This window comes from Eucalyptus grandis, chromosome 10 (assembly GCF_016545825.1).
Source record: "Eucalyptus grandis isolate ANBG69807.140 chromosome 10, ASM1654582v1, whole genome shotgun sequence".
Lineage (NCBI taxonomy): Eukaryota > Viridiplantae > Streptophyta > Magnoliopsida > Myrtales > Myrtaceae > Eucalyptus > Eucalyptus grandis.
The window spans coordinates 32,348,164-32,370,123 of NC_052621.1; the positions used below are offsets into that span (position 1 = coordinate 32,348,164).

General features: G+C 40.5%; 1 protein-coding gene and 1 pseudogene across 1 annotated transcript; one reads left to right on the plus strand and one right to left on the minus strand.

The window, feature by feature from the left end:
- Window positions 1-270: 270 nt before the first annotated feature.
- Window positions 271-15,069, minus strand: LOC120288837 (annotated as a pseudogene).
- A 15-nt stretch (window positions 15,070-15,084) lies between these two features.
- On the plus strand, window positions 15,085-16,741 carry LOC120288838 (peroxidase 12-like). The gene is made up of 4 exons (XM_039303000.1): window positions 15,085-15,121; window positions 15,649-15,830; window positions 15,898-16,092; window positions 16,181-16,741. Exons 1-4 carry the CDS (start codon window positions 15,085-15,087, stop codon window positions 16,739-16,741), a joined length of 975 nt encoding a protein of 324 aa, XP_039158934.1.
- Window positions 16,742-21,960: the final 5,219 nt, after the last annotated feature.

Below are 21,960 nucleotides of genomic sequence, written 5' to 3' on the forward strand. Positions count from 1 at the left end.
GATGACAGGTATCTCCCTGGTTAATTTTAGAATATTGCAGGAAGACCAAAGATTTTCCCCATATCATCAAAGACAAATGCTTGGAGAAAGTGAATTCACCACTGAACAGTGGTACTCGGGAAATTTCTTTTCCGTTCATGAAACTGGACATCAGTGATCCTCATGATGATTGCTCTTACTTCAGACGTGTACTGGTAAAAACCATTTAAGACACGAGATTAAGTGCCAAGCAGAACAGTCAAGCCACAGTCCACCCAAATCTATGTATGGTAAAAGCTAAAATTTCACCGTCAGGTGTCATACTTCTGTTCCCAGATCCTCAATGGCCAAGGAACCTTTCCACAATGCAGCAACCAAAAACATATGTACACTAAGAGAGTCAATTAAAACCAGAAAAGTGGAAAACTTGATAAAGTACTCAACCGCAGAAAGACACAAACCACCGCATTGTCATGTTGTACTTCTACACACAGATAACAAATTAAGGAATGCATCGTTCGATCTCTCTGGCACTGTTCTCTTCATAAAGCTTTCAGCTAGTTGAGCGTAACGCTTAAGTAAACAAATTATATTCTTCTAGCTGCCGAAATGAAGCAAAGACATACCCTTTTCTACTGGGATAAAATTCATTCACACAACAAGAATGCGAGTCAAATATGACCAACCTGTCCCCGCGGCACTAACAGCCTGCCGATACTTCTTATCCTGAACATCCCCGGCGGCAAAAACTCCTCGTACGCTCGTGTGCGTGGTCCCAGGCTTCGTCACGACATAACCATCGGAATCAAGCTCCAACTGTCCGCCTAAAAACTTGGTAGCAGGCTCGTGCCCGATGGCGAAGAACAATCAGAGACCTTCAAATCGGAAACCTCTCCAGTAACAACATTCTTGACCTTCAACCTCCCAAAGACCCTCTCTCCTTCCCCATACGCCTCCTCCACTACAGAGTTCCACACAACCTCGATCTTAGGATTACTCATTGCCCTGTTCTGCATAATCTTCGAGGCCCTGAACGTGTCTCTCCTGTGAATGATGTAAACCTTGGACCCGTACTTGGTCAGAAAGTTCGCCTCCTCCATCGCCGAGTTGCCGCGTCCGATCACCGCCAGCGGCTTGTTCCTGAATATCGGAGCGGCACCATCGCACACCACACACGCCGATATGCCGCAGTTCCAGAAACCATCGGGGCCGTCGCCGGAGCCAGGGAAGCTGAGCCACTTCACAACGGCTCCGGTGGCGACGATCACGGCGTTGGCGACCACAGCCCTCGTTTCGGTGAAGACCTCGAAGGGGTGGGTGGAGAAGTCGACCTTGGTGACCGTCTCGGTGAAGATCTGCGTGCCGAACCGGAGCGACTGGTTGTGGCAGCGCCCCATGAGCTCCATGCCGAGGATCCCCTCGTGCCATACGGAAGTTATTACACTCCTAATATACTTACCCCAATCTTGACCTTTATCCTCCTCAGTCGCAAGCGCAGATAGACGAAGCTAATAATTACAAGAGTTTTCTCGTATGACGTACACTAAATATAAACCTAAAGGATGCGAGGGTATCACCAAAATATGATTGGCCTCGAATATGTTGAATCCGAAGGTTGTAAAAGAAGAGATGTACATCACCGACATATGAAATGAATCTTAGGAGTGCTCGCATTAATAAATTGCCAACAAATCTCAATGCAAAATATGATGAATTTAACAAAAGATCAATTCAATAATGACACCTAAAGTCATAGAAGTTAGCTATTAACTTGAATAGTGATTCCATGTATCCCTAAATGTGATAATTTCACATATTCAACTTTTATCAGATACTAAAAACCAAATGGGAACATGATAAACCTATGTAATGATGTATATGCAATTATGCATGCACATTATCATAGTAGCACTTTGCCGCAAAAATATGATAAATTTTTCCCTAAACTATCAACAACTCGGTATTCTCTGGATGTGAATCTCTATCCTTCCAGATGAATCACCTTCTGTTAAATGGTGCGAATTTTTTTATCCTCTTCCGGGACTCGTGATAATTTCATAAACAGTAGTTGACTTGAGCGAATAGAAGTAGGAAAAATTTTAGTTGATACAGTGCATGTGAACTCAATTCACATGCCCTACTAAATGAGGTGAGCTGCACGCACACGTGATCTCGGTAGATGTGAGCCAGGCTCACATGATCTAAGTGCTCCCAATAATTGCTGATAGATTGTTTCAAAAGCAATTGAAAATCCCTCAGTAAAATGGATTTTTTTATTTATTGAATCGCATGAAATTGGAGAAGAGAATCAAATCCTTTTATCTCCTTTGGGGCATTGTGATAGTGTTCTAGTAGGAGGCACTCTAACGAATAAGGAAGAAAAGATAGAAAAAGAGGACTCATGAGTTGTGCAACGTGGTGTAGTTTAGTGTGTGTTCCAAAAAGTCCAAAATCTATTGTATGACGGCAGATTTAGTCATAAACTTTTCAATTGTCAAATTGACAAAAGATTTGGACTAAATTTGCACAATTGAAATTCTTAGGATTGAATTAGCTGGTATACAATAGGTTTAAGGTTTTTTAGACAATTTTTCTGTGAATTAGTTTTTTTCTATATGGGAAAAAGGGAAAAGAACAGAAACAAAGCCTTAGAAAGCTGTGTAAGAACTAACTAAAGAAACAACCAATGAACTAGCTGAACACCGAAGCATGGTTTTAACGATAGATTCTACAAGTACTTGCTGCTGTTGATTGCACCATCTGTCATATCATGTCTTTCTCAATCCATAACAGAGGCATAAAGATTCAAATGTCTTCTTCAAGTTAGTTGTTACTTCTCAAATTCAAGACGGAGATTACCATGCTAATTATTTGGAGTATGTCTGTGGCCCAGTAATCTAATTAGGTTCTAGGTACTGCATTTCTTGGTGGTGGTTGATCCTCTAACTTGCAGGCCTCGGCAATGCTTTGCATCCTTTCATGTGGTTTGCTTGATACCCAGTTTCCTTAGATGCGATGGTGCTCTTGTGTGACGAGCCACATCCCTTAGGATTAGTTTCTTTACTTTTATTTTTTTCTTTTCTCTATGAAACCACGTAACTAAGTTCACCACTGAAAGTTCTATTGACAACAACTGCTGACAATTTGTTGTGTCAATTAAAGTTTTTTTATCAAGCTTGCTGCTGAATTTGAGGGAAGTGATCTCGCTGATTGCTTGTTAGCAATGACAGTTGGTCCACATTCATCCGCGATCATTTAGATCTGTCTCTTGTTGGCAGAAACACATCGCGATTCAATTAGACAGTTGAAGGAAACTGTATCTGTCTCTTGGTGACATCCAACGACTTTAGAACGCTGTAGAGGATCCTATTTGTTGTCCCGATTTCAGTACATCGTATTATCTTCCCGCGCCCATGAGTCAAAATGCTTGAGTTGACCATAACTGATTAGCAAATTGCTAACCCATTTCAGTGTAAATGAAGTCATCTGCTCGAGAACTCTCTAAGGATAGGATTATTATACGCGTGAAATATGTTGATCCATTCTTGAAAGAAGCATTGGAGATTGCAAGGAGTACAGAATAAGGGTTAGAAATTCTTTAATCGTGCCTAATCCTTTTGTCATGCCTTTTACTCTTGATCGTAGGAGTCCAGTTGTTATTTATATGTAGAGTTTTCTTGTAAATAACGCACTCATGATGAACTCCATCCAATAAGATGCAAAATTGCCCATATCACCAATTTCACATAGGATGCATTTTGAGAAACAGGTTCCCGTCCAATGGCAGCTACTTCCTTGCTTTAAGAAGATGAACCGCTCAGATAAATTTAAGAAAATTGGCCTGATTGATTGAATAAGCTTTCTTTTTTATAATGTAGAGGGAAGAGTGTAAGACCCAACTACTTAAAAATTCATGGAACACTTTACAAGTCGGTTATGTCTCAACTTTTTGCTTGTCCAGATAATCATGATTAAAGCAATTTCATCGAAAAGGCCAGTATGATTAGACCAAAGAGTCAATAATGGTCGTGGAAATATGAATCAGTTTTCCGTTTGGGTCTGGTCTTGTCGTAGCGCATGTTTGAATGAATCTCTTTTAACTCTTATCCCCGGCCACACGAATTTGAGGGAAGTGATCTCTGCCTGCGGCGGATTTGCAAGACTTCAATATTCTATTAATATATTAGATACATACGACGATGACCAACTCGTGGACGACATATTTTATTATTTCCCGCACTCATGATATGATTTTTTTTTTTTTAATTTATCTTACAATTAAATGTTACACCCAAATCTAGCAGAATGACATAGCCGTCTTTCCACCCGAAAGACAGCTATTAACCACCCAGAATCCAACTTTCAAAGTCCCCTCGTCGCTATGCTCTTATAGCACTCATTGCTAGCTAAAAAACATGAAAAGATTAGAAAATAGATGAGTGAATAACGACAACTCAGTGAGTAATGCATCTTTTCCAAGTGGATCGAACATTCACTCTGCACATTTACAAACACAATATCACCATTATCAAACCCCAAACCTCGAATACTATATACGCAAAATATCAAAAGTAGATAACATCTTTCCAACAAACCCTTTTATGTATAAATCAATTACAATATTAGTTTACAATACCCAGTTTCCTTAGATGCGATGGTGCTCTTGTGTGACGAGCCACATCCCTTAGGATTAGTTTCTTTACTTTTATTTTTTTCTTTTCTCTATGAAACCACGTAACTAAGTTCACCACTGAAAGTTCTATTGACAACAACTGCTGACAATTTGTTGTGTCGAATTAAAGTTTTTTTTATCAAGCTTGCTGCTGAATTTGAGGGAAGTGATCTCGCTGATTGCTTGTTAGCAATGACAATTGGTCCACATTCATCCGCGATCATTTAGATCTGTCTCTTGTTGGCAGAAACACATCGCGATTCAATTAGACAGTTGAAGGAAACTGTATCTGTCTCTTGGTGACATCCAACGACTTTAGAACGCTGTAGAGGATCCTATTTGTTGTCCCGATTTCAGTACATCGTATTATCTTCCCGCGCCCATGAGTCAAAATGCTTGAGTTGACCATAACTGATTAGCAAATTGCTAACCCATTTCAGTGTAAATGAAGTCATCTGCTCGAGAACTCTCTAAGGATAGGATTATTATACGCGTGAAATATGTTGATCCATTCTTGAAAGAAGCATTGGAGATTGCAAGGAGTACAGAATAAGGGTTAGAAATTCTTTAATCGTGCCTAATCCTTTTGTCATGCCTGTTACTCTTGATCGTAGGAGTCCAGTTGTTATTTATATGAAGAGTTTTCTTGTAAATAACGCACTCATGATGAACTCCATCCAATAAGATGCAAAATTGTCCATATCACCAATTTCACATAGGATGCATTTTGAGAAACAGGTTCCCGTCCAATGGCAGCTACTTCCTTGCTTTAAGATGATGAACCGCTCAGATAAATTTAAGAAAATTGGCCTGATTGATTGAATAAGCTTTCTTTTTTATAATGTAGAGGGAAGAGTGTAAGACCCAACTACTTAAAAATTCATGGAACACTTTACAAGTCGGTTATGTCTCAACTTTTTGCTTGTCCAGATAATCATGATTAAAAGCAATTTCATCGAAAAGGCCAGTATGATTAGACCAAAGAGTCAATAATGGTCGTCGGAAATATGAATCAGTTTTCCGTTTGGGTCTGGTCTTGTCGTAGCGCATGTTTGAATGAATCTCTTTTAACTCTTATCCCCGGCCACACGAATTTGAGGGAAGTGATCTCTGCCTGCGTCGGATTTGCAAGACTTCAATATTCTATTAATATATTAGATACATACGACGATGACCAACTCGTGGACGACATATTTTATTATTTCCCGCACTCATGATATGATTTTTTTTTTCTTTTTAATTTATCTTACAATTAAATGTTACACCCCAAATCCTAGCAGAATGACATAGCCGTCTTTCCACCCCAAAGACAGCTATTAACCACCCAGAATCCAACTTTCAAAAGTCCCCTCGTCGCTATGCTCTTATAGCACTCATTGCTAGCTAAAAAACATGAAAAGATTAGAAAATAGATGAGTGAATAACGACAACTCAGTGAGTAATGCATCTTTTCCAAGTGGATCGAACATTCACTCTGCACATTTACAAACACAATATCACCATTATCAAACCCCAAACCTCGAATACTATATACGCAAAATATCAAAAGTAGATAACATCTTTCCAACAAACCCCTTTTACGTATAAATCAATTACAATATTAGTTTACAATAACAAACTAACTATCAATGGTCCATTCCATCGACCTAACTCAAATCATATATTAATGGTTCACTCCATTGACCAAACTTATGCTCAAGTATCTACTCATGGTAATATATAATACTGTGACAAGACAACCAAGATTCTCCCATAGTTAGGTTTCCACCTATTATTAGTTGGTGACTCGATTTACAAAAATAACGTAAACTAATATGTGCATACCCACAAGCCCTTTACTGGGCTCATAGCAATATTCAGCATTCAACCGTCATCCTCAAATATGAAAAATCAAATCCATAAACAATTCTACATATCAAAATGCATTTCACAAATTAATCGCGAATAGCTTTTATAACTCAACTCATCCACCAGAGATACTTTTCATAAAACATTCTTAAATTATTTCTAGATTCGTCTCATAAACTAGTTTTACAAATCGAATCAGATCAATTCATGTCATAAAGCATTTCACAAACTATATATATAACATTCTAGGAACCATACTTAAAAAGCTTTTTGTAAAAAGGTTTCGCAAACCCAAAATATATGATATTTCTCAACTTCATTCGTCAAACATAATATATATTTTCACTGAACAGTTCTCATGCCATTCACAAATACTAAAACATAGTAAATGCCCGATCTAAATTTTATCAATAAATATGCATATTCATAACTTATAATATATCAAATATATATTATTTTGAAAGCATAAGTTTATAAATTCTTAGAAGAGATAGCACCACTCATCTAGGAAAATTGAAAATCGGCCTATAGCGGTTACTCGAGCCAATGCCCTCATATTCCTATCAATTAATCGACAACAATATCACCAACAAGTAATATGTTACTCTAACTAACGATTCGACTAAACTATACTTATTCGTCAATACAACGATACCTACGTGCTAAAAAAAATCGCATATCCAAAGTAATTATTCAAGTCGTCCGCAATGGAAAACTTGAGCATGGAATTTGGTCACCCCATAACACTTTCCATTGAAAGCCGTTTCAAACGTTTTTATAGTCAATAGAAAGCTCTTTCAAATACTCCAAGAAACCCAATTTAGCCATCCCAAAATTAAGCCGAAAATCAATGAAATACGGCCCCAAAATTGCTAGATGCACACTGTTCATCACGCTTGAAAAACTTCAAAAATTTTGTTTTGTCAAACCGCAAAATCAAATCAAGTTCCATAAAATCCTATGGCTCCATAATTCCCTATCATCATTTCTAAATATATATATACACACACGTAACTCAATGACTCAAAAATCGAATTTCACCACTCGAATCAGCTTGGCGAGACCCCTGGGGCGTGTGTAGACGACAACCCCACCCCCATCCCCCCCTTCCCTTCTTCTTTCTTCCTTCTTCCTTCCTTTCTTCTTTTTCCCTCTCCGCGCAAGCTCCCTGTCCAAAATGTACGCAGCCCTCGCTTCCCCTCTTTGACTTTTCAACACTTGAGTTTTATCTTCTTCTTTTTTCTTTTTTTTTTTCTTTTGTCTTTCACTTTTGACCGAGTCAAGATCCAGATATTCCTTAAATGCCGTTTAGAATACGTTGATTAGTGATCTTACGTGTATTTCCTCATACCTCAGTTCACCCTTTTCCCGGATACAAATACAATTTGCAAAGAAGCACATTGGATTCGATTTCACTGAGCTCTAACTAAGTTATCTGCATTCATGTTGTATTTGTGCTCTCTCTCCTGCTACAAATGTCATTCTTAAGAAAATTATTCAAAAAATCCTAAACCTATTATACTTTTATCAATTCAATCATAAACCTTTCAATTTTATCAATTGAGTATATCCGGCCAATTTTGGTTAGAAATTGCTAATGTGGATAACCAGCGCTGATGTGGCATTTTTTAAATAATATTTTGAAATTATATGAGTTTTTTTTTTTTTTTTTTTTTTTTAATGGTTTTGGAGTTTGAGCCATTGAGGGTGGCCGGCCGACCCTTGCCAACCTTGGGCAAGGGCCTCACACCCCTTGCTAGCTCTAGGCGAGGGCTGCGACACCCTAATCTGATCTAGCCAAGTAACGCCCTCGCCAAATCTAGCTAGGCAAGGGGCGCGCCTCGCTTTGGGTCAACAAGTGCTGCCAAGCCCTTGTCGATTCTAGGGAAGGGCTCGCAAGGGCCGACAAAGGGTGCAACGCCCTCACCCAAGGCTGGCAAGGATCGATCAGCCACCCTTCGTAGCCCTCTCTTCAAAAGCCTAAGAAAAAAAAAAAAAAGAAAAGGAAAAAAATCATAAAAAGAAAATATTATTTAAAAAGTGTAATGTCAAAATGGCAATCATCCACGTCAGCAATTTCTACTCAAAATTGGTTGGATAGACTCAATTAACAAAATGTGAAAAGATTTAGGATTCAATTAACAAAATTGAAATGCTTATGACTGAATTGGTAAAAGTATAATAGGTTTAAGACTTTTTGGATATTTTCCCATCATTCTCTAGCTAATCTATATTATCTTAATCGATTCTATGGTTCTCGAAATTGCAACAAGCTCCTTCGCTGCTTAAGATTTTTAGTCATTTAATAGTGTCATGCTACTTAATTGGTATTGGGAGTTTGGGTTGAGAGAGGTGAGAGCAAGACTGAAATGAGCTCCTTTGCTCATTTGCTCATTGCTGTTTTCCGTTTTCCTTGATTTGCACCGTATAATCATGACAAAAACTTTTACTTGTACACATGATGATTTCATAACAATCTTTCCTTTCTATTCCAAACTGGGCTTCTCTTCCTTGCGGTATATATAATATGAATATTATTTAGGGAAAATTTCAAATAAAGTTCTGAAGTTTTATCATTTTCTCAAATAGGGGCTTAAAATATATATTTTTTCAAATAAGGGTCTCAAGTGGTCATATCGTCTCAATTAAGAGCTTAAAGTGAAACTTGTTTCAAATAAAGGCCTGAAGTAGCCATATTGGTTTCAAAAAAGAGCCTGACCTCTCTTGTCGAAGAGCATTTTTATCTTTTATTTTTTTAATTTGTTTCCGTTTTTCTTTCTTCAATTTTTTTTTTTTTTTATTTTTTCTTTTTTTCCTCTTCCCCCTACTGGCCATGTCAGAGGGAAGCTAACTTAGGCGAGGGTCACCTGCACCTGAGCAGGCGAGGGCGAGAACGCCCAGTGTTGGGCAAGGGCATTCCTCACCAAATTTGACAATGGCAACTGTCACCTACCCAAGCAAGGGCAACCCTTGCCTGCCCCTAGCGAGGGCTACCCTTGCTGCCCAAGTGAGCCAACAGAAGGGGAAAAAAGAATTTAAAAAGAGAGGAAAAAAAGCAACTAAAAATAAAGTAGGTAAAAGTTTCGAGAGAGATTTTTACTATCTTTATTTGTGAACTTTTATATTCATTTATGCTAATTTTCTGTTCATACTAAACAATGTACGTGACATAATATGAATATATCTAACTTTATTACTGCGATTTACCAGACACTAAATAGGATATAAATCGTTGGATTTAATAATATTCTATCAAATCCTATTTTGGTTAAAAATCCGTACGACCAAAGGCTGCCTAAGTAAATTGACAATTTACGGAAACAAAGAATAACGAAATTGTTGGATTTAATCATATCCTATATATTTTGGTTAGAAATCCGTTTAATCAAAAGTTACCTAAGTAGATTTACAAATGAGGGAAATAAAGAATCCGAAACAAGCAAAGTTATATTGTAGCAAGTGGTAACCTAATCCTCTCGACAATAATTACTCCATTTGCCGATTTGTAGTTGGCTCCAGATTTCTCTGCAATGATTTTTCCCTATATAGAGAGCACAACATTGCCTTTCCTTCAACACAAATTACAGAACGAACAGAACCCCCCAAGAGAAAAAGAGAGAAAATGGGAAGCAAAACGTCGAATCGCCGATTGGCTCCTAAAGTTCTCTTCTTCTTGTTCATCATGTTCATGAGTTCGAACCCAGTGAGCTCAATAACATGTCAGGAGGCCTTGGGATATGCAGCTCCCTGTAAAAAATATGCTGTGGGCGCGGCTCCGTTTCCACCTAGTCCCGAGTGTTGTTTGGGTGTGCACTCCTTGGCGCAAGACGTGGTCTATGACAACAATGCACGCAGGGTTCTGTGCAAATGTTACCAGGACATTCCGCCTTCTGTAGGGGTCAAGTCCGAGCTTACCCAAAAGGTCATTCGGGATTGCGGATTTTATCTTAACTTCCCAACAGACCCTGGTGTTGATTGCAACAGGTGAAACTTCTTTATCTCTATATGATAACTCTTAATTGCCTCCTTCACGTTACCTAGCCACCAGTTTTCTCTATATGAGATGAGATGATATTGATTTGATATGATATCCCAACCCAAGATTTATCTACATAACATTCCATATTTGTGCGTCGCCTCCTTCTTGTACATACAGAATGATCTAACTCTGAAATTTACTCCACTGAAGCAACAAACAAATCCTACGCTTCAATTGTAATTGACAATAGGACCGTCTATCTTGTCCTCCTTTCTAGCATGGATTTATTTGGTAATGACATGAATGCTCTATTAGCTGTTCGTATCATTTTTTTTTTAATCTAAGAATAAGAACACAAGTTCTTCTTTGGCAAATTCTAGGGAGCGAAACGAGGCTTATGACTGTATGTACCTAATCAACTTCCGAGCATTTTCTGAGGAGCCTATTTATGACGACCGCGTCATCGCTTGTAAAATGCATGTTTTCCATAAAAGCCATATATTTGCAGATGCAGACATGTTTTAGCATGTCGTGCCATATGTGTTTACATGCTATGATTCGATGCTTGTCCATTCCTTAGTTATGGAAGACCTTCAATTCATTATGTATTAAGGGATGTATTCTTGGTATAATAATCGATCAATTGATGCTTGGATATACACTCATATTTCCTTTCTTTGGTTCCTTGATTGAAGCGTCTGAAGGAGTAAATCGTCAGATGGGTCCTGATTTTCAGATCAAGGCGTTTGAGGAGACAGCAGAGTTTGATACATTGCCAATGTCCTCACTATATTTTCCTGTAATATTCAAATAAGCAATGTGAATGAACGTTTCGAAAATTTCTCACTTTTTTGGCATTGTAATTTGTTTCTGATAATTAATCCGCAAATTTTATCAGCGGACTTCCCCTTGTTAAAGGAACACAAACTAGATGTCAGAAACTTGTTTGGTGAGCAACGTAGTAAAATGGGAAGCTTATAAAATAGAAAGGGATTAGTGTATCGGTCTAATAATTTATTACAAAAATATAATTGAATTATAAATTTTTCAGAAAGTGCAACTGAGTTTGTAAACTTATGAAATTTATTTAATTTCGTCCGATTTAACTAACAAAAAATGATGACATTACTTTCTTATCACTTTCTCAATACACGTGCCACTGATGTGGCGCCTACTCAGTGCCAAATCAGGAAAAAAAATTAAAAGAAAAAGATAACAAGATAAATTACATAAAAAAAAAGAGCAAGAAAAAGACGTTAGGATTTCAGGCCGCATGCATATCTCCGTCGATCGCATGCTTTTCTTCGAATTCGAGCCGTATTCTTCACTCCCTCCGTCAATCCTTACTACCGGAACAATTCCCGCTGCAATAGGACTGGTTGAAGTCGACCAATAACATTCGAAAGACTCCATTAATTTTTCTCCATCTTCCCGGCTGAACAATTCGCGGGAAAACTCTCTCTATGCCACCAAGCTGAAGAACTCTTGCCCCGAAGCTCAATTAGCCCCTCACTGTCGCTGTGATTCTGGCAAACTAAAACTACAGTACGGCGCACCCCATGGAACAACCCATTTTGGTTCATCTGAGCAGACAGAATCCGAAAAGCTCAAGAGAAGATTTCTAGGTTGAAATGCAGAGGAAAACGAAAAGAGAAGATGGCGAAGAAAAGCACATGACGGGACAAGGTCTCGGAGACTCCCCTTCACCGGAGCAGCGCCTGTCACCGGAGGAACCTAGGCGATTGGATGTAATCACACCGATAATGCAGGAAATCCGTACGTTCTTTTTTGCAAGGGTGACAATAGCCAGCCGACCATTTTTTCAATATCTTTGTTCCTAATTTACAAACCAAACAGGTTTTTCGTCAAAATGAAAAATTATGAAATAGAAAAACTGTAGACAAACTGCAAGTAAATTATAATCTAAAAGGCACCAACGTCAAATTGCTTGCCATATCAACCCTCAACTCAAATTCAAAAGAATTTCAATCCCAAATCATAATTTGATTGACCCAAATTTAAATATGGGATAATGACACCAATGATCCCTAAATTTTGACTTAATGTGCAAGGTGGTCTACAAACTTCTAATTTCTTAAATGTGGTCCATGAACTTTAGCTTAATATGTAATGCGGTCCCTAAACTTTTTACTTTTTCTTTTTGATCCCCCGATGTTTGTTGTCTATCCAACATAGTCCCTAAACTATATGAGAACGTTGAATATTGACATTCAATTAATTCAATACCAAAGACGATATTGAATATTCTCATATAATTTTGGGACTAAATTGAAATATACTAAAAATCTAGAGATTATATTAGTTAAATAAAAAATTCAAGGAACACATTGCCCATTGAGCTAAAATTCATGAATCACATTAAATAAATTTAAAGTTTATGGACCACATTACGTATTGAGCCAAAATTCATGGACCGTTTATATCTTTTTCCCTTTAAATAAACATCGTACGAATTCATTTTATAGACAAAATAGTCAATGGAACCACTTAGCGGAAAGGAAACCCAATTAAAAGAACAATTTTTTTTTTAGTAGCATTGCAACTTTCAATCAAAACTATAATAAATATGTGAAGATCCATATATATTTTTGCAATTTCCCCAATTAAGTAATCAGTCGTCAAAACGAAAAAAAGAAAATGGAATATTAGATATGCTGGACCGACATCCGATTCCGAGATCTTTGACTCGGGTTTTGGTCGCAAACCGGAACCGACCTGAAAAACACGATTCGACTTTCATCAGGCACCTTGTGGTGAGAACACTGATTCCAATCTCCGCAAAGAAACCACAACCATCCAACACATTGGCTGCAAAATCTTTATCCATGCCCACAAAGAAGCAAGCAATGTCAAGGAATATATCCCTTCTCTTGGTCGTCATCAAGTGCATCAAACTTACTCGGACTTGTGCCTGTATGTGGAAGTGTGGAATTCTTCTTATTTTCTCCAGTGCACTTTTCCATTCAACCTTACTCCGATCGAGCAGAAACGAGCCGAGGACTTCCAAGAGCTAATGGTATTCCTTTGGAATAACTCGCGATTTCTTTTCAGAGTACGATGAATTCTTCTTTAGGATGAGGATTACCAAATCCGCGCCAACTAAAAAGCTGAAGAGAATCCTCATTATTCGGTTCCCCTACCATATATGTGTCATCCGCATTTATCGCCTTCAGCAAACTTTCGTCTGTCTGGTGGCTATTACAATTCAACTGCCTAAACCGAACCAATCACCTTCTCTCGCTAATGTCTCTAGTTGGGTAAGACTGGTCACATCGTCAAGCACAATAAGTACCCTTCCGTTGCGTAATATTTCCTTAATGACGCTGATTCCCCCACCAGTGTCGCTTAGTTTTATTTTTTCATGCTTCAGAATATCAAAGAGAAGTTGCTCTCGCAACCGAACTCGGTCATTAGATTGCTTGGAATTTTCTCCCACGTAAGTGAGAAGGTTTTTCACCTTCGAAACAGTGAAAGAACCGGTTATAGACGGCTTTAGCCATCATCATCTTACCATTCCCTCCCATCCGCCAAATTCCTATGAAGAGCACATCATTGGAGCCGACCTGTAGCCATGACACAACTTCCTCTAAGCATGGATCAAGCCCCACTAGGAATTTTGCGACATTTAGGTAAGCGTCCTTCAATTAATTAAATACCACGCCAATGATTTTCCTGATAAACTTCCTTTCATGCCTGTAATGTCAAAACTTGTTATAGGATTGAACGCACAAGACTGTATGGGCATGTAATAGATTATTGACAAGTTCATCAAAATCTCTCTAGCCATTACTTTTGACAACAAAAGCATAAAAATGCCTAAAGTGAATTTCTAGCGATTAGGTAGTCTAGATTTCATGTACCTTGCTTTCTTTGATCTTGGTCTGAAGATATCAAGGCTAATTACGCCAAATCAAGGACTGCCGTAGTCCCTCGTTCTACATTATGCCTCTGAAAGTTCTGTCAAAATCACATCAACTGATGATTCCAAAAATGTATTGGATATTACTTTCTTGACGTTATATAAGAATCAATTCTAATCCCAAACTCTAGTCAAATTCTTATGTGATTGAGAGACTAGGATATAATATTCTTGAACCAAATTTACAAAGGCCATACCCATCTGCAAACTTTCTGAGATCCCAGCCTGACAAATTTCCTGCTTGTGTGAGAGCCGCCTTCCACCGAGCAACTTTGTCCTTCTCAGCCTCGAATCGCTCTCCGTGATAAGCAAATGCCTCCGCCAAACTGCCTGTCTGTTTCCGCACGTCCGAAGGATTGATGTCATAAATCTGGACGTGGGAAGCACTCAAACGTATGAGCAATTCTAGCTATGATAAACCGCATAAATCTTTGGTGTACAGTCCTTTAATATTCCCCATTCATTTTCCTAGCAATTTCGCATCAATTTGATTTGCAAGGTCCCCGTCAGCTTCCGCTTCTGTTGATTTCAATATCCATATTTGTAAACGCGATTGCGTAGTCCTAGGCCAAAACAACGTTTCAGGATTGCTTTTGCACCTATAAATAATGACCTTGCTTAGTCCTTTTATTTCACCGCTCCCCTCTCCATTGCGTTTTGCAACTGATGAATCGCCACTCCAAGGATGCTTTAGTGCTTTATGGTAATTGAAGAATCCTGATAACCAAAATTGGGATGACCACATAAATAATCGGGGCCATGGATAATAATAAATCTGGACGTTGGAAGCTATCAAACGTATGAACAATTCTAGCTATGATAAACCGCGTAAATCTTTGGTGTACAGTCCTTTATTATTCCCCATTCATTTTCCTAGCAATTTCGCATCAATTTGATTTGCAAGGTCCCGTCAGCTTCCGCTTCTGTTGATTTCGATATCCATATTTGTAAACGCGGTTGCGTAGTCCTAGGCCAAAACAACGTTTCAGGATTGCTTTTGCACCTATAAATAATGACCTTGCTCAGTCCTTTTATTTCACCGCTTTCCTCTCCAACCAGTCGAGTTACTTGCGTACCTTTCAGTCTTCAAACTTCTTGCTCAGTCCTTTTATTTCACCGCTCCCCTCTCCGACCAGTCGAGTTCCTTGCGTACCTTTCAGTCTTCAAACCTCTACCCCGATAATATGGCTTTCCATTTTACTTTCGTTTATATGTGTTTTCTTGTGATAGGTTCACAAGTTGGTATTTCAAACTCCCTTCAACTCGTGAAGGGCCTCTCATGGTCTTTCTACGAGAAGACCTGCCCAGAGGCTGAGTCCATCATCAGAGAACATCTCAAGCAGGTGTTTCAGGAGGACATTGGCCAAGCTGCTGGGCTATTACGTCTCCATTTCCACGACTGTTTCGTTCAGGTAGGTTTTTAATGATTTAAATTTACATCGGTTCCCGCTCGTTTCTTACATGCAATGACTGATGCAGGGATGCGATGCTTCGGTGTTGCTGGATGGATCAGCAAGCGAACCGAGCGAGCAGGACGCCCCACCGAATCGGAGCTTGAGACGCGCAGCGCTCCAAATCATCGATGACCTCCGCGGCCTCGTGGAGAAGAAGTGTGGTCGGGTAGTGTCGTGTGCTGATATCGCCGCCGTCGCCGCTCGTGATTCCATTTTCCTGGTAAACTCCTTATGTTCATTCAAGTTGGATTTCTTTTATCGGGGATAAATTGTAAATAATGTGACCATCCATAATTCACTGTGTGCAGTCGGGCGGACCTGAGTATGACGTGCCATTGGGAAGGCGGGACGGACTCACTTCTGCGTCTATAAACGAGACCAAAGATAATTTACCTTCACCAGCTCATAGGGCCAGCCAAATTCTCGCTGCCCTAGCCAAGAAAAGCTTCGACGCCACCGATGTAGTGGCACTCTCTGGAGCCCACACCATCGGGCTCGGGCACTGCGGCGCCTTCACCGACCGGCTCTACCCGACCCCAGACCCCACCATGGAGAAAAGCTTCGCCCGTGATCTCAAGGGCGTGTGCCCCACTACAAACTCCACGAACACCACAGTCCTGGACATCCGATCACCCAACCGATTCGACAACAGGTACTTTGTCGATTTGGTGAACCGCCAAGGCCTGTTCACGTCGGACCAAGATCTGTATGAGGACCCGACAACGAGGGACATCGTTACTAGCTTCGCCGAGGACCTGGAGTTGTTCTTCGAGAGGTTTGTCCTCGCTATGACCAAGATGGGGCAGCTTGGCGTGTTGACTGGGACGAAGGGAGAAATCCGAGCCCGCTGCTCGGTCAGGAATTCCTAGAAACGCTTTCTCTTGATGGCCCCGAATATGTATGTCCTAAATAATTTAAGAAGCTATTGAAAGTAGGTTGTATGGTCCGAGAATACATTTGAATACAAGTATATATCTTTCTATTAATTGTTCCACACTTATTCAAATTATGAGCACGAGCGCAAGCATACAGCTCAAGGCAAAATGAACATTAAGAATCCGATAGCTGAAATTTGTTGAATCTGATGTCGTCGATATCATTAATTTGAACCGCACTTTTGTATCACTTTTTGCTCTTATAATAACTCTTGGAAGGACACGTTAGTATTGGTCGCCCCTCCCTATTCCATCATCAATCAAACTTAATAAGAAAAGCAAAAGAAGATGCTTGGAAAAAAAAATGAATTTGATTAATAGGAACGAATCTGCAAACATCAAACGTTCTGTGAAGTACGGCAATCTGAATATTCCGTTATAGTTGTGATGCGAAACCCTTATAATAACTCTTGGAAGGGGACGTTAGTGTTGGTCGCCACTCCGTATCCCATCATCAATCAAACTTAAAAGAAAAGCAAAAGAAGATGCAAATAAATGCCGGAGTAGATTGTAATATTCCAAGGGTATTTTAGATAAAAAGTTGCTAGGAATGTCGAAATAATAACATTATTTATGACACTAAATGCCTTAACAACGATTATAATCATTACCTATTGAAGGGCCATGCTATGAAAATGTGTGACTTATGAATTGTCATGTTGATGGATACCTAGTTCTTCTAGGAATACAATTCTACGTAAAAAAAAATTTAAAATTTGAAGTATATGAAAAATTAAATCACGGTCGATCTTAAATCGTACTAATAAGAGGCTAATACACAACGAAGCACTTGCCCGTGAACGGAGCAAGGAGCATAACCAATGTTAATTTTGCCACATCCACACCATGCTTGTGTACATATTCGTTGGTTAAACAATTGCACAACTTGGGGGGTCTATAAATAGGTTTATTTTTTATACATTAAATTTAACAACTCGAATATATAAAACATCCTCGGCTTTAATCGTGAAAGTCATATCTTTTTTAATAGTACTTCGAAAAGCTACAAACAAAGATATGAATACGCTATTTTCAAGCAACGTAATTTTGTTTACAGAGCTCGAGTTCCTTAAAAGCAAGAAAATGCAATACGTCATCATTGATGACTCATCAATCAAGGCTATCTGTGCCGTACCGTTCTATTCCATGCGATGGTAACTTTTAAAAGAGCAAAAAGTGATACAAAAGTGTGGTTCGAATTAATGATACCGACGACATCAGATTCAACAAAATTCAGCTATCGGATTCTTAATGTTCATTTTGAGCATCAAAGCTCGTCAACACTTACAAACACAACGGCACACTTTGATTCAAAATCACACTCACTTTCAATGTCATGACAAATAATTTCATAGCTCATAGCTCATAGGTTACACTACTTAATTCAATTAGTATCGCACGAAACCAATTCAATTCTAGAGAAACATAGCGTTCAATTCAGGGACGGACTGTAAGAGCCATTTATTGCTCAAAAAGGCCACAAGAGCCCTCCGTGGGAATTCCTACGTCCAAAAGGTGCGTAGACATAGGCACCAATACAAGCTCGAGCGCAAGCAGACATGTCACGCCCCGGACCCCGAGCGCGCGCACATCCCACTGCGGTCGATCAAAAATGCGACATCCCAGGATATGTCGCCGACCCATTCATTTCTTTACGCATGCGGAAGCGAAACAAATCCCCTGACAACATTTAACTTGGGATAGAAAAGCAGGCAATCAATCACAATACCAAACACTCATTTACAAACACAAAGGGGGTTTAAATACAACACTGGACTTTCTACAAAATAGACCAGCTCGACAAAATGGGGATTATCCTACAACCAACTAGCAGGACACGCTCTCCAACCCTTATGACTTCACCTCTGCAACTCCTCAAGGCCAACCAAAGCTATCTGGCCGCTCCGTCCACCAGGGACCTGAAATTTTAATCCCACAACCGGGATGAGACGATGTCTCAGCAAGTTCGACCCCCTAAACCCCTATTAGAAAGGAAATACGCCCCGGGTGGCATAGCCACATCACACAGAAGACTTACCTCGCCTCAGCCTTTATCTGCAGGTTAGCACAATTTATATAAACCAACCACGTGCAATTATGATAACCAAACAACCATGGCACAATCACATTATCAAACCGTTCAACCACTTGGATCGTCTCAACGATCAATCGACTCGGCCGATTACATGTCATTCTAGCAAATCAATCATTGCTCTCAACTACGGCCCTACTCGGCAAATTTAAATCAATGGCATCACGGCCCCACTCGGCACGACCTGTAATCAGGTGGTAATTCACGGCCTCATCGGGCACGACCTCTTGTAGGTGGTTTTTCACGGCCTCATCGGGCACGACCTCTTGTAGGTGGTTTTTCACGGCCTCATCGGGCACGACCTCTAGTAGGTGGTTTATCACGGCCTCTCTGGGCACGACCTCTAGTAGGTGGTTTATCACGGCCTCTCTGGGCACGACCTCTCATAGGTGGTTTATCACGGCCTCTCTGGGCACGACCTCTAATAGGTGGTATTTCACGGCCTCATCGGGCACGACCTCTTGTAGGTGGTTTTTCACGGCCTCATCGGGCACGACCTTTCCAAGGTGGTATTTCACGGCCTCACTGGGCACGACCTCTAATAGGTGGTCAATCACAGCCAATCTCCCATCAATTTCTACACTTAGGATTTCATAAATAATCCCTATAAATCACAATCACACTCAATTCATCACAACCAATCATCAATTTCAAATTCTAAATGCACAGCAACGATCGGCACGAAATTCTGAGCAAATAAGGTCCCAATGAAGATTTTCGGAATTTAATAAATAATTAAATTTATTCCGAAAATAATTAAATAATAATATTCATATTTTTCATGATCCACGATCAATTTATAATATCCAATCATCAATTTCAAAATCCGAATGTACCGTGGCGATCGGCACGAAATTATGAGCAACTAGGGTCAAAAATAATTTTTCTGATTTTTTTTTAATAATAATATTTTAATAATTTCGGATTATAATATAATATAATATTTTCCAGAATTTCGAAGCACTTAAATAATTCAAAACTAAAATCATTTTGTGTCACATCAAGGCTTAACTTTAAATAAACTCTCTTAGCATTTAATTAAACATACTTTAGATTAAACAAACATCTTAATCTAAATCATAATTAAATCAACTAAATTAACCACCTAAGCTTAATCAACTTAAGCTAAGCACACCTAAAGCATAATTAACCCTCTAAGCGAGGTTTAGTGAGCTAAACTCACCGGATTAGCGAGCCGAGCGAACCAAAACGACGAGGACGACGCGAGGATCGACTTTCCTCAAAGCGGGCCGAGCATCCGGGCTCGGGAAGGCGGCCAAAACGGGCCAAGAAGGGGCTGCCATACCCATTTTCTGCAGCTGCTGTCCATGGCGGTTTAAGGCCGAGAATGGGCGGATCCGGCGCCGGTCGAGGCGGCCAAGGGCGGCGGAGGCAAGGCGAAGCTCCGGCGGGCTAAGGCGGGGCGCACGGTGGCCGGAGGTGAGCTGGACGGCTCCGGCTGAGCTTCCCCAGATCTGGAGTCGCTGCTGGACTCGCGGAACAGCAGGGACGAGCAGTGTGACATCCCGATTTTCCAATTCTATTTTCAATAAATTGATACGGGCATTTCGTTGGCACGCATATAGTTCTTTTCCTTGAGTTGGCCACTCATGTGGAAACTAGTCTATCGGGAGAAAGCTATTAAGAGTTTCTAATGCATCAGACTCGAGAATTTCACCAGGAAGCGACATTTCGACCGAGCTAGTCTGCAAGGGTCATTACGGCACAATTAAAATCGATTAGAGATTGGAAATAGGTCGACTCGACAGAGGCATGTGATCAGGTGTGGGTGATTCCACCAGATCGCACAATTCTTGTCGATCGATACTGGACCGATTTTTCTATCGATTGGGTACCATGTGTTCGTATTTGAAACCTTGAGATTACCCCGACAACCGAAAGTCGCCAATGTTTCAAAGATGTACATTGTGGCTTGAGATGATCAACCACATGTCAAATGCATGAAAATTTCTAAAGGCTACCCGGTAGGTTGGGCCGCGCTAGTATCGTGCCAAAGTGAAATTAACCGTGGAATTGAGATCGAATCCAGAAATTGGAAGTCTGGGTGTGTCACAAATCATTTTAGGATCATTGACTTATTTTTGGAAGATTTTTCATGCAAGCCGAGCTTTTCAGCAAAATAATCAAGAAATGGCTAATTTGGCTCGAGAAATTAGTAGGCCGCTTTTGGTCGTGCTTTTGGGACTCGAGTTGGTTCTATAGACAAGTGAAGATGTAAATTGAAGTGTGGTGACATTGGATTAATTTTATGGACTTCAATTTAACTCAATTGGAAGAGAATTGAATGGAATTGGAGAAATTAGCGTACAAGAATTGGACCCCGGCGGAAAATAAAATGCACCCATTGGAAGAGGTTGTGGGAGATAGTGGAGTGTGATGTCATCCTAGGTCATGGTGGGCCATTTGGTGGGATTAAAGAAAAAGAAAAAGAAAATAAAAATGGTCACATCTCTCTCTCTCCTTCCTCTCTCTCCTCCCTCTCCTTGCCGTTTCGAAAACCCAGCAGACCAGCGAACCAGAGCAGCTCCGCCCGTCGCCGTTCGTCCTAGCCGGAGGCCGTCGCTCGTCCAGCCGCACGCAGCTCCGCCTCTCTCTCCCCCTTCTGCTGGTGTCGGCTTCTTCTCCTTCTTCCTTGTGTTTTTCGAAACCCAGCATATCTAGGAAGACGACAGAGCAGCCATCTAGCTATTGGACCGCCGTCTCGCGCCTCCGCCCTCCGCCGTTCGCCGCCGGATCAGCTGATTCGCCCATCGTGCTCAGTGGCCAGCCCCGCGAGCTTCCTACTCGTCTCGCGCCCGTCTTGAGTCCAGCAACGTCTCGAGCTTCCCTGGCCGCTGTTCCTAGTCGTCCTCCAGTCATGAGCCGACGTCTTGCCGCCGTGCAGCAGCCGGAACCATCGCCCGGACCGCCGAAGCCCGCTTTGCCCGTTTCCGCAAGCGGAGTCGCTGGTTCTTCTTCTCTCGTTCCAGCGGCCATTTCGATCTCTGCTGGAGCTCCGCCGGAGTCGTCCAGCCCACCTCCGGCCACCGTGAAGCCCCGC

Excerpts from the sequence above, each read along its gene's own strand:
- LOC120288838 (XM_039303000.1), top strand. The coding sequence starts at position 15,085 with ATGAATCGCCACTCCAAGGATGCTTTAGTGCTTTATG. Across the intron at positions 15,122-15,648 it reads GGATGCTTTAGTGCTTTATG|GTTCACAAGTTGGTATTTCA; the intron begins GTAATTGAAGAA and ends TTCTTGTGATAG. Across the intron at positions 15,831-15,897 it reads TCCACGACTGTTTCGTTCAG|GGATGCGATGCTTCGGTGTT; the intron begins GTAGGTTTTTAA and ends TGACTGATGCAG.